The sequence below is a fragment of the Artibeus jamaicensis genome, unplaced genomic scaffold, assembly GCF_021234435.1.
Source record: "Artibeus jamaicensis isolate MK-2021 breed Jamaican fruit bat unplaced genomic scaffold, CSHL_Jam_final contig_391, whole genome shotgun sequence".
NCBI classification, from domain to species: Eukaryota; Metazoa; Chordata; class Mammalia; order Chiroptera; family Phyllostomidae; genus Artibeus; species Artibeus jamaicensis.
Genome location: NW_026521814.1, coordinates 15,090,466 through 15,107,387, shown reverse-complemented (window position 1 = coordinate 15,107,387; position 16,922 = coordinate 15,090,466). Strand labels below are relative to the sequence as shown.

Genomic DNA, 16,922 nt, shown 5'->3' with positions numbered 1-16,922 from the left:
CAGTGAGGATTACTAACAGCGGGCCCGATGGACACTTTCTACTGTCAGCTGCCTTTAGGAAGACCTAACTAGGAAGGGTTACCAGCAGTAAGGCTTGAGACAATTCATTCTGATACATGCTAGTTCTCATAACTGGTCAGGAAGAAAGCCTGAAGTGAAAAGAAGACTGCAAGCAAGCCAGTGACTTCGAACTGAGCCTAAAGTGCTTGCCAGCTGCCAGCTGCCAGCAGTAGACTCGGGAAGCTGGTCTCTGTGGGAACATGGAAACACTCAGCTTCCCCTGAAACTCAGAATTTATTTACAGAACAAAAATGTGAAAGAATCAAACATTTCTAAATTTGTAAGAATGTTTCCCCAAACTATAAAGATATGAACTGTCATAGAAAAAGAGTCTTAAGTTTGATTTTTAAAAACTAATAAAAGAAAAGGAATTTATATGGCTGCATATATCAGTATTTATAATAAACAAGGGTTGTTGGTAAATTGTCAGAATTAGTTTTTTTAATACATATATGCACATGAGAATATTTTCTGAATGTGTAGTTTTAAAGCACAACTCACATATATAAGTCCAGAAAAGCACCAACTTTTAAATTCAAAGATCTATTATTTGATGTTGAGTCTAAGGCACTTTATGAGTGAGAAGTCAAAACATTCTTTATAATACTGTTATAAATTACCTCAACTCATAACTCAAGGCATTAAGTCTTCAAGTTAAACATTTTTTTAAAGTATTTCAACTTTAAGTTTGTTAAAGTATTAGTAAAAAGTCCAATTCTTTTATCTAAGATATCCACAAACCAAAAAGTAATTAATTTTCCAATTTGAGATCTGATTTTATTTTACAGAAGGGCAAAAACCTTCTTCTAGTAAACACTGAAACCATTTTAAGTTTTAAAAGTTTAAGTTTAAAAAATATTTTGTAAAATTAACCTGAACTGTGGTTTTATCAATGAAGTTGTAAGTCACAGTGCTTTTAACTGACCACTTCTGAATCACTAGAAAAAAAGTAACTCCTAATTAAAGTACCTATTATACATCTTCCTCTTGCTATACTATTTAGTCAATGTGTTTTATAATTCCAATTAAAAAGGACTTACCTCAAAAATCAGTAAGTTCTCTGTCGTTTGTTAGATTCCTCTCTTGGGGAATCTGCCAGCATAACTTTAAGTCTGACTCCATTGAGGATCTTTCCATGTAAAGTATTAATTGCATCATTAGCACTTATTCTATCTGCATACTTGGCATACCCCACATTTTTTCCTGACACAAGGTAAACTTCAATCAGGTTACCAAAACGACTGAAACAAAGTAAAACAAAAAAAAAAAGAAAAGCAACTGATGTTAACAAATATTGCTGCTCGGGTCTGAAAGGCGGGGTCCATTGGGAACTCCTTTTTCACCCTCTCCCCATCTCCCACCTCCCGTGCAAGCTCCTTAAACGGCTCCCTCTCAGTCAGTTTCTCCTCATTCTCTCTCTCAGGTTTCTTTCCTCTTGAAGACATTATCTCTCCTTCATTATCTTTTCCTTAGAGTATATCTTCTTCACTAGCTTCCTGACCCTTGGGCATGTCCCTCTTCAATCCATTCCTCACCCTGACTTGAGTAATCTTCCTAATCCCTTCAGTAGCTCCTCATTGCCTCCAGGATAAGACAAACTCTCTCAGAAACCCTGCAAGCCTTTCAGGACGGGAGCCCTATTCTCTCCAGCTTTATCTTCCCCCACAGTCTCAAATTCCATATTCTTAGAACCTCCTTTCACATTCTCTCTGGCAGTAATAACTGCCAATACCCTCAACTTTCTTCCCAGATTAAAATGTTTTTATCCTACAGGTCTCCGTGATACCTTGCTTCTTTCAAGGAGTCTTCCAAGGTAGCTGCCCCTCTTACATACTTTATAGCCTGTCCATTCCTTTCATGGCACTAATCTCTTAAGGCTGGAACTTCATATTTATTTGTCTCCTAAATAAGGTTATCTCTAAGAAGACAACAACTATTGTGTCTTGTTTATCTAGAATATTTTGTTTATATGATGTCTCTAGCATTTAGCACAATGTCTACCTTGAACAGAGGACAGGTTCAAGAAACAAGCTAAATCAATCAGTTAAATGAAAGTCAAAATACTTCAACCACATACCTGATATTTTGAGTAGCTCTTTAATTTTCTTTCTTTTTTTATTTCTTTATTTTTAGAGAGAGGGGAAGAAAGTGAGAGAGAGAGAAACATCAATCAGTAGCTCCTTGCACACACCCAACTGGGCTACCCAGGCACGTTCCCTGCCTGGGCCTTGAACCAGCAACCTTTCAGTTTGTGAGATAATGCCCAACCCACTAAGCCACACCAGCCGGAGCTTATGCAGCTCTTTAATAAGAATCCTGCCTATCTTTTCAATTCACCAACAATGTTGAAAGGCAAATGGGAAAGAGAAAAAGTTATGGAAGGAGTTACAATAAAACCAAACAGGACTTAAGGTCAAGATGGCAACATAGGTAAGCACAGCTCGCATCCTGAACAACCACGTCAAAATTACAATGGAGATATGGAACCATCACTCAGAAAAGTCAGAAATCAAGTCCAGTGGAACTCTGACAACTACAGAATTTTAAAAAACCAGACCCTCCGTCCTCTGAGCTCCAGCATAGGGGCTGCAGCTTGAAAGGCACCAGCAGCACCCAGGGAGGAACTGAAGTGACTGGCGTCAAGGTGGGAGCTGGAGGACAGCTTTCTCCCAGACAGCAAGGCAAGCGGAGGCCACTGTCCCTCTTCTAGCTCTCCTCCCACAGAGCCACAGAGCAGGCAGGTGGGTGCCATATCTGAGATTCCATCAATTTGGCTAACACTGTTTTCCCTACTATAGAGACATCCTGAAGTGATTCTGTTCCACCCAACTTGCGGGCCGACCCAAACAATTAACAGGGGCTTTTCTATACGAATGGCTGGTCTTGGCTCATGCCTCACAACTTCCTAAAGTCTACCAAACAAGCAACAGCCGGCCTCAGTGAGCCTGTAGCTACTATACCTCTTGCTAAGTGGCCCCAGGCCTGGCACTAGCAGCAGCCAGCCTAGATTCACAGAGTGGCTTCCCCCGGGAATCTCTAAGCCCAGCACAAGTAGGAGACATTTCAGATTGCTTTACAGCTAATGTGGGGTGGCTCTGGGGCAGAACAGAGGTGGGGGTTCACCTTGGCCTGTACCACCTGGGAAGCTCAGGGCCAGCACTCCCAGTGGACAGCTACAGACTAAATTGGAGCACCATCACCCTGTCCCTGCACCCCTGATCTTCCATGGAGGATGGAGGTTGGTGGTAAGTAGTCACAGCTAGTCCTTACAGCTGACTGGCCTGGGTAAACCCCTCCCATTGACCTGCCAACAGCAAATCAGGTTTAACTATAAGAGGATGGTGTACTCAGCCTACATGAAGGGTGCATCTCAAGATTCTGGCTTAGGAGAGGCTGTGCACTGGACCACACTGGACACCTACTACTTTAGGTAATGCTACCAAGACAGAGGGTCATAGCAACTCTATCTAATACATAGAAATAGACGCAGTGAGGCTGCCAAAATGTGGAGATGAAGAAACATGGCCCAAATGAAAGAACAGAACAAAGCTCCAGAAAAAGCACTAAACAAAATGGAGATAAGCAAACTATCAGATGCAGGGTTCAAAACACTGGTTATAAGGATGCTCAAGAAATTTAGTGAGGACCTCAGCAGCATAAAAAAAGATCCAGCCAGAAACAAAGTATACACTAATTAAAATAGAGAACAATTTACAGGGAAATAACAGTAGAGTAGATGAAGCTGAGAATCAAATCAATGATTTGGAACATAAAGAAAGAAAAAACAACCAATCAGAGCAACAAGAGGAAAAAAGAATCTAGAAAAATGAGCAGTCTAAGCAGCTTCTGGGACAACTTCTAATGTACCAACATTCAAATCATTGGTGTACTGGAAGGAGAAGAGAAATAGGAAACTTACTAGAAAAATAGGAAACCTATAGGAAAATAATTGAAGAAAACTGCCCTAATTTGGTAAAGGAAATAGACATGCATCTAGAAAGCACAGAGAGTCCAAAACAAGATGATATAAAGAGATCCACATCAAGACACGTCATAATTAAAATGCCAAGGGTTAAAGATAAAGAGAGAATCTTAAAAGCAGCAAGAGAAAAGCAGTTAGTTCCCTACAGGGGAGTTCCCATAAGACTGTCAGCTGATTTCTCAAAAGAAACTGTAGGCTAGAAGGGATTGGTGAGAAATATTCAAAGTCATGAAAAGCAAGGACCTACAGCCAAGATCGCTCTACCCACACCCTGGCTGGTATAGCTCAGTGGACTGAGCACAGGCCTGGGAACCAAGGGGTCAGTTTGATTCCCAGTCAGGGCACATGCCTGGGTTGTGGGCCAGGTCCCCAGTGGGGGCCACATGAGAGGCAACCCACACCTTGATATTTCTCTCCCTGTATTTCTCCTTCCCTTCCCCTCTCTCTAATAATAAATAAATAAATAAATAAATAAATAAATAAATAAATAAATAAATAAAATCTAAAAAAAATTAAAAAAAAAAAAAAAAAGATTGCTCTACCCAGCAAAGCTATCATTTCAGATAAGGGACAGATAAAGAACTTTCCAGCCAAAAAAAATCTAAAGGACTTCATCATCACCCAACCATTATTATATGAAATGTTAAAGGAACTACTTTAAAAAGGTTAAAACTGTGAACAATAAAATGGCAATAAATACATACTCACCAACAACTGAATCTAAAAAACAAACTAAGCAAACAAGAACAGAGACAGAATCATGGATACAGAGAGGTTTTGATGGTTACCAGATGGGAGGTGTGTGTAGAGGAAATGGGTGAAGAGGTGAGGGGATTAAGCAGCACAAATAGGTAGTTACAGAATATTCACGGGGATGTACAGCACAGTACAGGTAATGGAGCAGCCAAAGAACTTATATGCGTGACCCATGGACATGAACAACAGTGTGGGTGGGGACCAACTGAGGGAGTAGGGGATGCTTGGCAGAGGGAGGCAAAGGGAAAAATCAGGACAACTGTAATAGCATAATCAAAAAATATAATTTAAAAAATAAAAAAAGAAATAAACAGGAACCTCCCTCTTTTTACAATTACATATTCTTCCACACAATCAAGTAATTGTGTACTCGATGAGTAATTATAAAATCCTTAAGGCTCTAACAGAGTGCTGACAAAACAGAAGATGCTTAGTGACCTCTGTTCATCTATCTATATTACAACTACAATGGAAAAGATATGTGAAAAGACTTTAGACAAGTAGTATGCAAAGGTATCTTCTATCAAGAAACAAATTACTTGTCCATTCTATGCATGCAACTTTTCAAAACAATACTACAGGTTTTCAATGCCTTCAAAACAAAATAATAGGAAATTAATTCAGTGTGGAAACTTAGGATATATGAATGATGGGGATGGAAATGATCATGTAGTTTAAAAGGTGATATCAATAGTTTTTTTAAAACTACAGAACAAATTATCTCTATCTGATAGGTATTGGATTTAAGAAGTTTCAAGATGGTGAGAGTGCTTCAATTACTGGTATAATAAAATGCAATTATATTATGAAATGTAACTTTGTGGATTTGAAATCTTACCAGAATATATCCTCTAGAACATCTAGAGGTAAAGGATGAGGATTAAACACAATAAACAGTCTTTCTTTCACAGGAGTTTCAGGAGGGGCCTTTTTTTTGCATGGTGGAAGCACAACATCTGTCTGGATTTGAGGCAACTGTGATCCAGAACTTCCTCCAAATTGCTGTCGAAGAGTTAGGAGCAAAATGAGAAAAAGAAAAACTGCACTTTAGGGATGTTTAGCCAAGATCTGAAGAGATGTGTTTCATGGCACCTACGTGGTCTTTCACTATAGCTCAGAAAATTTTCTCACATAGGTAATAAACAAAGGCCATATTAGCTTATACCCTATGGATGTATCATGGAGGTTAAATTCTTACCTACTTACCAGAAATTGCTGCTGACCTGGATTATTCCACACCATTGATGCAAGCTGGGCAGCTACCATCTGCGTTGCCATTTTTCTAAGGAGACTAGAGATAATAACTGATAATTTACAGAAAACCAGAAATACCCAGTCTCTTAACAGTAACTTGTTTTGTGTGGCCTCTTCATCTGAGAGGTCAATTGTTTTCTACTTTTATTCTTCAAGTCATAACCATGTACACCCAAAGCTTGGCGCAGACACTGCTGGAATGGTACTTACTCTGTTGCATTACTTCCATCATCGATGAAGGAAACACCTATCCGGTTCCCAGGAGGGTACTGAAATCCATGTAACTTGTATTTGGCATAAATAGCTGATGCTACATTAAAATACTGAACCACACCATGACCTAAAACAAAGGTAGAGAATATACAGGAGTTAAACTTAAAGTAGAATGAATACTGAAAAACCTTTGTTGCCACAAAAATGAAACAATGTAGAAATGCCCAAATATCACACAGACAGTAAATACGGAATCAAATGTGTCAGGAAACAAAAGTTCTTTTATGTGTGTAACAGCTGTGTACCTACAGAGCAAAGCATAAGTCAGATTTTGGTAAAAATATGAACATGATAGTTTAAGGTTAATACCTCCCTTTAAAAAAAGCCTTTAAAAAGCAAAAGGTTTAACACATACAAAGATAGATTAAGCTAACACTAGATAATAGGTTTGATCAATTAACTAGTTGAAAGTTCAAATGGCTAATATTAGAGCCTTGCTTCCATTAAGAAGTTAGAAATAGGTACTTGAAATGAAGGAAAGGAGTTTTTATTTCAAGGTATAAAGTTTAAGATAAAGATACTTAGGGATGAGGATGAAATTTTATGGGTTTTATAACTTTGCCTACCATCAACCAAGAGGAGGAAGCGGGGGAGAGGGAGAGAGAGAGAGAGAGAGAAGGACCTTATTCTGAGGTATTTTTGTTGTACAACTGGAAACAGAAAATGCTCTATTGTATGGGAGTTAAAATATTAAAAAGATAAATAACTCAGTATAAAGAAGACATATTCTCAAGGGCTTATTAAGGTATCACTGTATTTAAAAGTTTACCATAGATAAAAAAGATAAAAAGATAAACTTTTTCTAAGTTTAACATAGAAAAAAACAGTTTGTGCACTGTTTGGTGCACAAACAGTATCTAACATATAAAGCGTTATTGGAGAAAAGCCATTTTAACAAAACGCATAGTTAAAAATAACACGGACATGACTTTACCATAATTTGAATACGGATCTCGTTGAACTTCACAGTACTCCAACCCGGGTACGATATCGAAAATGCTGAAGAGCTGCTCTTCGGTGAAAGGCACCCTGGACACCACCGACAGGCGTTTGGAGATGGCTTCCTGGCCTCTGTTGTCATTCTTGTCGAAATTCGAAAATTCAGATGGTTGCTCTTGAACAACAGAGAAAAAAGTAAATCTTTAAATTTCTATCCATCCAAGAATTCATTGAACATTTTCGGTACTAGAAAACAGAATCAACTTTGATTCCATCACACTGAACAAAGGCACGGTATTCTGTAGAATGCTCTTCATCACCAGCACTCTCAAAAGACACCAATGACAAGAAAACAGACAACCCTTCCCTATTGCCCAGGCTCCAGCACAGAAATATTAGCAGAAATGTGTAGTCTAACCTCACAGGAAAATGTTTAATATGCAAAACTGCCAGATCTGGCAGGTGTTTCATCTAAAAGAACATCCGTGCCAGGTAAGATTCAGAGCCCCCACTTTCATCACTCATTTCCCCCTTTTTCCAGCTTCTACTTTTGTCATTGCTCTCCTTCTCTCGCTCTAATTTTAACGCAACTGTAGCTTACGGACAGAACTTTAGGATTCAATACTGAGGAGTTACTTGTGTGTCTTTCACATTTGTTTTGGTCAGCTGTGTAGAGGTAGAAGCTCACCCAAAAAAGTAGCAGTGACATAGATTAATATTTAGAAAAAGCATAACCAACCATATAAAACTATAAGTGGAAGTAGTTAAAATAAGTGTTAAGTATAAAGGACATAAGAAGTCATGACAAACTTAAAAAGAACTCTACAGTATGACTTTTATTCACTAAGAGATATTTATAGACTGCTAATAAATGAGTATTAAAAAAAACTCAATTCAGATTGTATACACTGCTTACACTATAAAGCAAAGGTCGCCCACTTACCAAATGGAAACATATTTACTCTAGGTTCATGTCCTAAAGTCTCCTGCCTCATATTATTATAATAATCTTGTTCTGAGGATTCAGATGCTTTATTTTTGGGTTCAGCCAAGATTGCCCTAAAACCTGAAAAGAGAATCCATGAATTTCAAGCTTCATAGAAAATTTGACATATCTGCAAATATACCTGATTCCTAGTGCTTGACCTAGCTTTAGAAATATAACTGTATAAAACAAAATCTACACAATGGCCATCTCCACCAGACCTACTTTTCTGCTTTTTGAAAGATTAAAAAAAAAAAAGGTCAAATAAGAAACAGTAGGAATCCCAAATTACAGGTCAATGTCAACCTGAAAAAGCAACAATTCTATGCTATTTTTTCTAATCTCCCCCCACTACCGATGACATCATTGTTCTCCCAGGCACCTCAACATCAAAATCCAATAACGCTTCTTCACATTCAAAAGGCCATCAAAATTCTTTCTTTGAAATACGCTTAGAATATGTTATGTTTTGCTTTAACTTCTTTGCCTCTGTTTTTTATTTAGATTCTCTTGTTTACAAGAACTCTTCAACTGGTCTCTGCCTGTGGAGTGAGGATTTTAAACAGGGGTCCAAGAATTAGTTTCAAAAGGTGGAAGATTCCATAAACCCTCTGGAACTTTAAACAAAATATTTATGCATATATGTGCATATGGGTATGTTTCAAGGAAAAAAGTTCGTGTGTTATTCTGAGGCTCCAAAGGGGATAAAAGTAGCCCATCTGAATTAATTCCTGGAAATCCATCCTTGATATGGTGGTTAGCTCACCTGTACTAAAATAGTTTTTATCATTTTTCTTTTTATAACAATATACAAGGGAATCTAAATGTGGACCAAACCTGAACTCTTTATAACCTCTTGTATATGGTTCCAGTGTATCTAGTTATCCGTCCTGTGATATTGCAGCAGAAATATTATGCTTTATTCAGGCAGCTGCCTTTCACTGTACTAAGCAAAGACACATTTCTATCTAGCTCTGTGCCTTTGCTAATGCTGCTCTCACCGTCCGTCCTGCCTACTCTACACCAGATGAACTCCTGCCTCTAATGCATTCCCATGCTCATTCAGTGTGCTTCCTTTTTACCACTGATAGGCTATACCACACACTTTTGAATATTTTTTTCATTTGGCAAATTTTTATTGAGGCTATTATCAATAGCAGTATCTTGAAATAAGTTCTCAATCAATTTTTTAAAAGGTTTTATTTATTTATATTTGGAGAGAGGGGAGGGGAGAGAGAAAGGGAGAGAGACTCTCGTGTATGAGAGAAACATCAGTTGTCTCCCACACACCCCCAACTGGTGACCTGGTGTGCAACCCAGGCATGTGCCCCAACAGGGAATTGAGCTAGCGACTTTTCAGTTTGCAGGCCGCCACTCAAGCCACTGAGCCACACCAGCCAGGGCCAGTAAATTTTTATTGAGGGTTTAATTACTGTATTAGCTACATGGAGTGACAAATATAAATAAGACATACTCTGTTTTCAAAGAACTCTTTAAAAATTGCATTACTCTTTTAACTATTTTCTGCTTATTAGATCTTGGCTATACAATATAGCTATACATTTTTAAATGGCAAGACTGCTTTATATTCTTTTGTATGCCTTAACCTATTAATGGGTATACCAAAGGTAATTAATGTTGACTTACTGAGAAATTTAGAAGGCTCTAAGAGAAAATTTTGGTGTGTACCTTAGGGTTATCTGAGAATTCACTAGTTAACAATAATTCTTCTTGGTATAAATAGATTTTCATAATATCCTAAAATCCACTAATTTAATTACTGTAGACCTCATTTCTAAAGGTCAATACATCTAGAAGTATGACAATAAGGAAAATTCTCTTTGGCTTATTCTCCATTATTATACCAGCATCAGTAGAATATCTAATTAATGTCACTCTACTTTGAAATCAATCCAATGTATATTTACTTACCTATGTTACCAAACCTTATAAATCCTATCCTTAACCTATATGTTTGTTAGTAAACTAAATTCTATTTAGGATTTAGGCCAGATACAAACAGATATTAAAGAAAACTTATTAAGATATTTTGAAGTATAAAGAATTTTTAAAAATCTGAAAGGGCAGGTCAATTTCTAAATACCTAATATTCTAAAGCATGTACTTAAAAATCTATAGAAATAATAACCAAAATATGGCAACCACACTAAGTTATTACAGTTGCTCATAATTCTTCCAAGATGGGGCCTCAATGAAAACTTAATTATCCACCCAAATAATTTGCATTTGAGGGCTATATATATTTAAATGCCCAATGCTAAGATTAAATTAGCTGGTAAGGTTGTTAGCCAAAACCAGAATTAGATTCAGTTACTGAAAATGATGAGAACATTTTTAAGTGTTTAACAGTGTTAAACACATGCACACTTACTTCGATCACAGTTCTCTATTGCTTGGGCAGCTTGTGACGGCTTTAAGTACCGAACGTAGCCCAGACCTTTACTCTCTCCAGTGACCTTATTCTTAATAATGCTGCAGTACTCAATATCTCCGTACACCTGGGAGGGTTAAAAGAAATGATCTTACAGGAGTCAAAATTAATAATGGAACAGATTACTTCAAAACTAACTTAATAATTATTTGTACTTCCTATTTGCCAAAAAGAAGTTACAATTTACAAACACTTTTAATAATAGAATCACAATGTCACAAACTAATGAGGAACTAGAAAAATAACCATAATAGTGATATAAACAAATAATAACATAACCAAAACAATGGACACATATTAGTGAGCATTTGCTTTGCATATACTATCTTATTGTTACAACAACCTGTCAAGAAAAAAATATATGTACACATACACATATATACATTGCAGTGTTTAAAATCGCAAACAAGGAAGCTGGGCCTTAGAGAAATCACTTGTACATGGTCTGAAGAGCTCCAAAGTCTTGCTCATTAGTGGTTAAGAGCAGAGGCTTTGGAATTAAACCTTCTAGATTCAAATCTTGGCTCTGCCACTTACTAACTGGATACTTTAGTTACCCTCTCTGTGCTTGTCTCTTTAACTGTTAAATGGGACAAAGCTCACGGGGTTAATGGAAAAGGTCAAAGGAACTAATACACCTACAGTATTTGTATAGGGTCTGGGGCATACTAACACTCATAAACCCTGGCTGTAATTATCTGTCTACCTTCTAACTGGTGCATAAATGGTCGTATATTCTTTGGAAGGAGAGACTCCCAAAGTATATCTCTAAGACACACTGGTTGGCTCAGAAAGTTAGTACTCAATATGAGAAATATGCGATGTTTATTTTTTTAATGTTGGAAGAAATACGGGATGTAAGTTCTTAGTATTTATTATTTATTTCATAAAATTCTCGTGTAACCAATTAGCAACTTAATTACTATTTAGATAAAAAATGTCCTATTCACTCAGAAAAAGATAATTTATAAATATATAAGGCAAAAACTTATTCTTACTATTAGAGGAAGTATGGAATATACATTTCTAGTATATGTCGTGTCTGAAGTATTTTATTTAACTCAATTGGAATAGGACAGAGGAAGTTTGAAAATTACTTTTTATTACTTGTTTTTCAATCTTGCTTATTATATGCTTTATAATAGCTGAGTTCACTTGCTGTGAACTCAGGCTGGGGGGGTGGTAGAACATTACTATTAATATTTCCCAGTTTTTATATATTCTTTGAGTTAAAATTAATTTATTATAGGCTTAATACTTAAACACCAGGTGGAAGGAGACTAACTTTAAAAGTTATTTAATTCCCACCACCAATCTAATGATCTAACTCACCAACACTTCAGATTTGGTAACTGTACAACCAGTTTAGGGTTATGAGTTATCACAGATGCTAGCTGATTAGAAAACGTTAAGTACCTTAAATTTTTCTCGTAGATCTTCTTCTGTGTAGGACTTTGGTATCATAACAAAGATTCTTGTAAGTTCTTCATCTTCAACATCTCGGTGACTTCCAGATGACCTGGACTGAGCAATAAAAACCTAAGAAACAAACAAAACCATAAAATAATGTGAAAAAATTAGTTGTTTTCCCATTTTCTAAACACACTTAATTCATTACTAGTATGAGGTTCATGTTAGGTTAAATGCAATGTAAAAAGGTCACATAAAATATGTTTTTAAGCAATCTTTATTGCAATGACTTTTTATATGAGCTAATGCCAATCTCTGAACTTTGTTTTTTTCCAAATATATTTTTACCTGCAGACTGTGGTTTGCCAAAAGCAATAGTGAGTGTACTGAAAAAGAATGTATACCCTGCTGCTGTTGGGTAGTATTCAATAAATGTCAATTTATGGTCGATTGATAGTTATTAAAATATTATGTATTAACTAATTTCATCTATTTGTTCTATCAGATACTACGAAGAATGTATAAAAATCTGATCATGAATTTATCTTCTTTTAGTTCTATCAATAATGCTTCATGCATTTTGAAGCTATTATTGAATACACAGGGATTACATACTTTTTGACTAGTATTTTTTATAACTGTTAACATTCCTCTTCTATTGAATACCATTTTGCCTGATACCACACTGGCTGTTTCTTTTATTTCAACTACTTTGTATTTTTATATAGTCTCTTGTAAATAGCATTTAGTTTATTCTTTTTCAAATCCTGATAATCTCTGCCTTTTACTTGGAGTGTTTAGTATATTCGTTTAATGTGGTATTTGACACAGTTGGATTTAATTCTAGATGGTCATATTGTTTTTTAATTTTCTATTATTAATCTTTTTTAAAAAGAGGTAATATAACCATACTGTGGATCATTTCAGTGACCAAGCAAATGACATAGGTTATCAAGAAAATGCAGAGAATAACTTGAGGCTCTTTTTCTACTATTGGCAATTTAGTTTTATTGATACATCATCATCTACGACACTAATGACATTTAATTGTGCATTGCTTTTATTTAATTTGTAAAGTTGTTTTGGTTTTATATTATTCTAGAGGAATATTAAAATCTCTAAATAGGATTGTGGATTTGTTTATAGAGCTATATGCATAATTTTAATGGTTAGTTTTATTTTTTATAACTTATATAAAATTAATATAAATGAGCACACAAGGATCTCTTTGAGGATCTCTACTTTAAAGGGAGGGGGTGGACATTATTTGCTGTATGTCATTCAAGAATGACAAAGCCTAGTCTTGCGAAAATAAAGGTTAAGAGGCAGCAAATAAAAGAACTCAACTGATAAAGCCATGACATTAGGAATACTGAAAAAGGTTATTATCTCTGCTTGGAAAAACGGCTGTCACAGAAGTACAGAACCTTGCGTACACAACACAGCTAGAGCTACGTCCCTAGGCACAATCTATTTCCAGTTTCAATAAATCTACACTTTATGCTCACTATATGTCAAGCAATACATGAAATATTAGTAACACTGAATAATGCAGAAATGGCCTACTGTAAAGTTAATCTAGTGGATGAATCACTAATGAACAGTCAATAGGGAACCTTTAACTATATGGGAAGACAGGGCGGGGGAAGAAATCCCAGGTAAGATTTGAGATTGAAGCTGCTGTCAGATCACAAATTTCTAAATTTTAGCAGACTAGAATGTTTCAAATATCTGACAAAGGAGACAGTATCTAAGTAGACTACATATATAATTAATAACCCAATGGATGATTTATCCTAAGATTTTATGTTCACAGACTATGGGCTCTAACTAAGAGACATTCTTACAAAGCTAAAACCCAAGATTTTTCATTTCCATTCTCTTGGAATCTTTTGGCAAAAGATTCCTAGAGAATGGTAATGAAAAATCTTTCCTCTAGATAATGTAGCTGGTCACAAAATGACTTTTACTTGGACAATCTCTTCTGGCTGTAGGTCTGGTGCTGTAATTTTCTTTTTTTTTTTAAAGATTTTATTTATTTATCTTTAGAGGGGAAGGGAAGGAGAGAGGGAGAGAAACATCAATGTATGGTTGCCTTTCATGCATCCCCTGCTGGGAACTGGCCTGCAGGGAACCGGCCTGCAACCCCAGTATGTGCCCTGACTGGGATCGAACCACGATTGTCTGGTTCGCAGGCCTGCGCTCTGTAATTTTCTAATTTGTTTTGTAGATAGATTTTTTTGAACTTTGCAAAAGCAAAGTACATGAGAAAAATTAATGCTGAATTAATTTAACTGGGACTGCTGAGAAACAAAACACCAAACTACATCGCAATGGAGGACAGCTCAAGCCGCAAGTGCTGAAGAATGAACTTTCACTGTCTAGCTGGATTCTGTGGTAAAACAACCCTCTGGCTAAAAATCAGGGGGCAAAAAATGCGAAAAACAGATTTTAAACTTTAATTGTCTTTGGAAATAATTTAGATTCTCTGTGGCTAAAAGGGAAGACATATTTCCACGTTGGGAAGTTTACTTTTCTTGCATAAATATAATCAAGGAACGGGGTGGGGGTGAGGCTACCGGTTTCAAAAGTGGAGCACGTTTTTGGTTCCAACCTGTGATTATGTGACTCTCAGAAGTATAAAAACCCTTTCTGTTAAAATTATAATTGTAAGGAGATGAAAATTATCCATCTAGTGCAGGAGTCAGCAACCTGTAGCTTTCTGTTTTTCTACAGCCAATGACCTCAGAATTTTTACATTTTTAAAGGGCCGTTAAAACAAAGAGTATATCACAGAAACTGTATGTAGCTCACAATGCCTAAATTATTTACCGTCTGGCCCTGTAGAAAACAAGTGGGCAAACCTCCAATATAGTATATGCTGTGGCCTTACAATGAGTTTTGCTGATGAGCTGTTATCAACATTTCAAAGGGTTGGAGAGGTGGGAGGAGAAAAAATGTCTACTGTGCTGTTGGTACAGTTCTGGGCTCCTCCTTTGCATGTGGATGTACAGGAAAGACCTGCAGAGACTGAAATATCTCTGAGTCTTTCATTTATATAAGCCTTTATTTATAATATTCTTCTTAGTTTTCTGTAGTGAATGGGAAAAACTGAAAAAAATTTGAGGGAAAAGAGAATTTTGTGGAAAGCTACAACAAAATTACATATATAGCAACTATCTCCACAACAAAGGTGAAGGATAGAGTTTAAGCAACTCCTAGATTCTCAGGATTAGGCTGAGTTGAGTTCACAGCAAGTAAGGAATGAATGACATCTCAGGATATTGAGGGCTTACCTTGTACCAGGCACTGTGGTAAGCGCATAGAGTAAGTCATATAACCCTCAAAATTACCCTTTCTGCCACGTGTCAATTATCTTAATTGTACACCATAAGAGTAGAGACAATATAAATACCACCAGGGTGAACTAAGTATACAAAACAAGCATTTAAATACAACTACACTACCATCACAATTACTTGGTTCTTCTCAAAGAAGTTTACTTTGGTCTGCTTTCGAAGAAAAGTAGCAGTTAACAAAACAAATGCTATTAATACCTTTATAAATAGGGAGTATTTAAAATAGTTTTCAAAATTGTAAAGACGTAGTGAATATGTAACAGTAGCAATTTAAACACCTGAACTTAAGTATCATATACACTTGTCAGGTAGTGGGAAAATGCCCAACGCAAGAGGGCCACAGCTTAATGTATTTTTATCAAGTTGTTAAACCCCATACCTCACTGTGGAAAGCATGGTCTCTTTTTCTGATAGTAGACCGGGGCAGCAGGGAGGGGTTTATTTCGAGAGGCGGGTCAAAGAAGTGCTCCAGCAGGCCAAGGCCAGAGCTGGGCAAGGAACGCAAAGGTCCAGAATAGTGGAAGTGGGGGTGAGGCTGGCCTGGCCACAGCAGCTCTCCATCCGAGTTCCCGCAACTGCCGCCAGGCTGACCCGGGGGTGGGGCGGATATTCCTTCCACACCCCTCCAAACCTTGCACCAGAGGTGCAGGCTCACAGGCGGGTTCTGAAAACGCGTTCCCAGGCCACCCTCCCCTCCTCTCGCCCCCAGACTGCCAGGGGCTGCCTAGTCTGGTCCCAGCACCAGACACACTACCACTGCCTGACCCTGGCAGAGCTGTGGAGTGAGGGAGGCCCGAGACACCCATCCCCACCCCCAGACACTGTTCCCGCGGGTACCCGACCCAGGCACCCGCACCTTGATAGGTTTGGTGTCGTTGGGGCCGAGGCACCGGCCGTGCATCTCCTCCATAGCCCTACAGGCCTGCGAGCTACGCGCGAACTTGACGAAAGCGATGCCCTTGGATTCCTTAGTGTGCTTATCCCGCACCACCCAGATATCCTGGATCTCGCCAAACGGTGAGAAGCGTTCCCTCAGTACCGACTCGGGCGTGTACTTGCTGATCACTAGGAAGATGCGGCTGTTGGGCGGCTCGTCCAGGCTGTCCACACCCGGGCGGAAGCCTCCGCCGCTCGTACAGCTGCCTGCTTCATCCATGGTGCTGCACCCAGACGCGGAGCCAGGCCCCGGTCCCCTTCAGCCCTCCTCGCTTCCGCCGCTGTTGTACACCTACAGCCGTTGCAGGTCCGATGCTCCGCTTCCGGAAGTCGGAAGAGTCAGGCGCTGTCCGGCACGACGGGCTCCGGCTTCTGGGTTGCAGCCTGCAGCGCCCCCTGGCGGCACGGGGGAGCCTAACCCAAGCCGGGCCTTCATTCCCCTGGAGATGAGACCCAAAATATTAGGTGTGCAGTCCTCATACTCTGTGGTCAGAACAGCCTCTTCTGTGCACAGGC

The 16,922-nt window shown here is 38.0% G+C and overlaps 1 protein-coding gene across 3 annotated transcripts; it reads right to left on the bottom strand.

Annotated features, from left to right (window-relative positions):
* Positions 1-1,100: 1,100 nt before the first annotated feature.
* RBM45 (RNA binding motif protein 45) lies at positions 1,101-16,735 on the bottom strand. Of its 3 annotated transcripts, none has more exons than XM_037130040.2 (9): positions 16,327-16,735; positions 12,118-12,240; positions 10,642-10,768; positions 8,208-8,330; positions 7,260-7,439; positions 6,263-6,392; positions 6,005-6,089; positions 5,637-5,800; positions 1,101-1,301 (listed from the first exon to the last, which is right to left on the bottom strand). In XM_037130040.2, the coding sequence occupies exons 1-9, from the start codon at positions 16,624-16,626 to the stop codon at positions 1,109-1,111; spliced, it is 1,425 nt and encodes a 474-aa protein (XP_036985935.1). In that variant the 5' UTR covers positions 16,627-16,735; the 3' UTR covers positions 1,101-1,108. The 3 variants fall into 3 exon arrangements, with proteins under 3 accessions (XP_036985935.1, XP_036985936.1, XP_053521143.1); XM_053665168.1 differs by lacking the exon at positions 1,101-1,301 and adding an exon at positions 1,313-2,181; XM_037130041.2 differs by lacking the exon at positions 8,208-8,330.
* Between the last annotated feature and the right edge of the window lie 187 nt (positions 16,736-16,922).

Bases quoted from the DNA above. Each gene is read 5' to 3' on its own strand.
- RBM45 (XM_037130040.2), bottom strand. From the start codon at position 16,626: ATGGATGAAGCAGGCAGCTGTACGAGCGGCGGAGGCTTCCGCCCGGGT. The intron at 10,769-12,117 runs GTACTTAACGTT...TAACCCTCCCAG, and splicing joins ATCTACGAGAAAAATTTAAG to GTGTACGGAGATATTGAGTA. The intron at 7,440-8,207 runs GTAAGTGGGCGA...CTGTTGTTCAAG, and splicing joins AGTAAATATGTTTCCATTTG to AGCAACCATCTGAATTTTCG.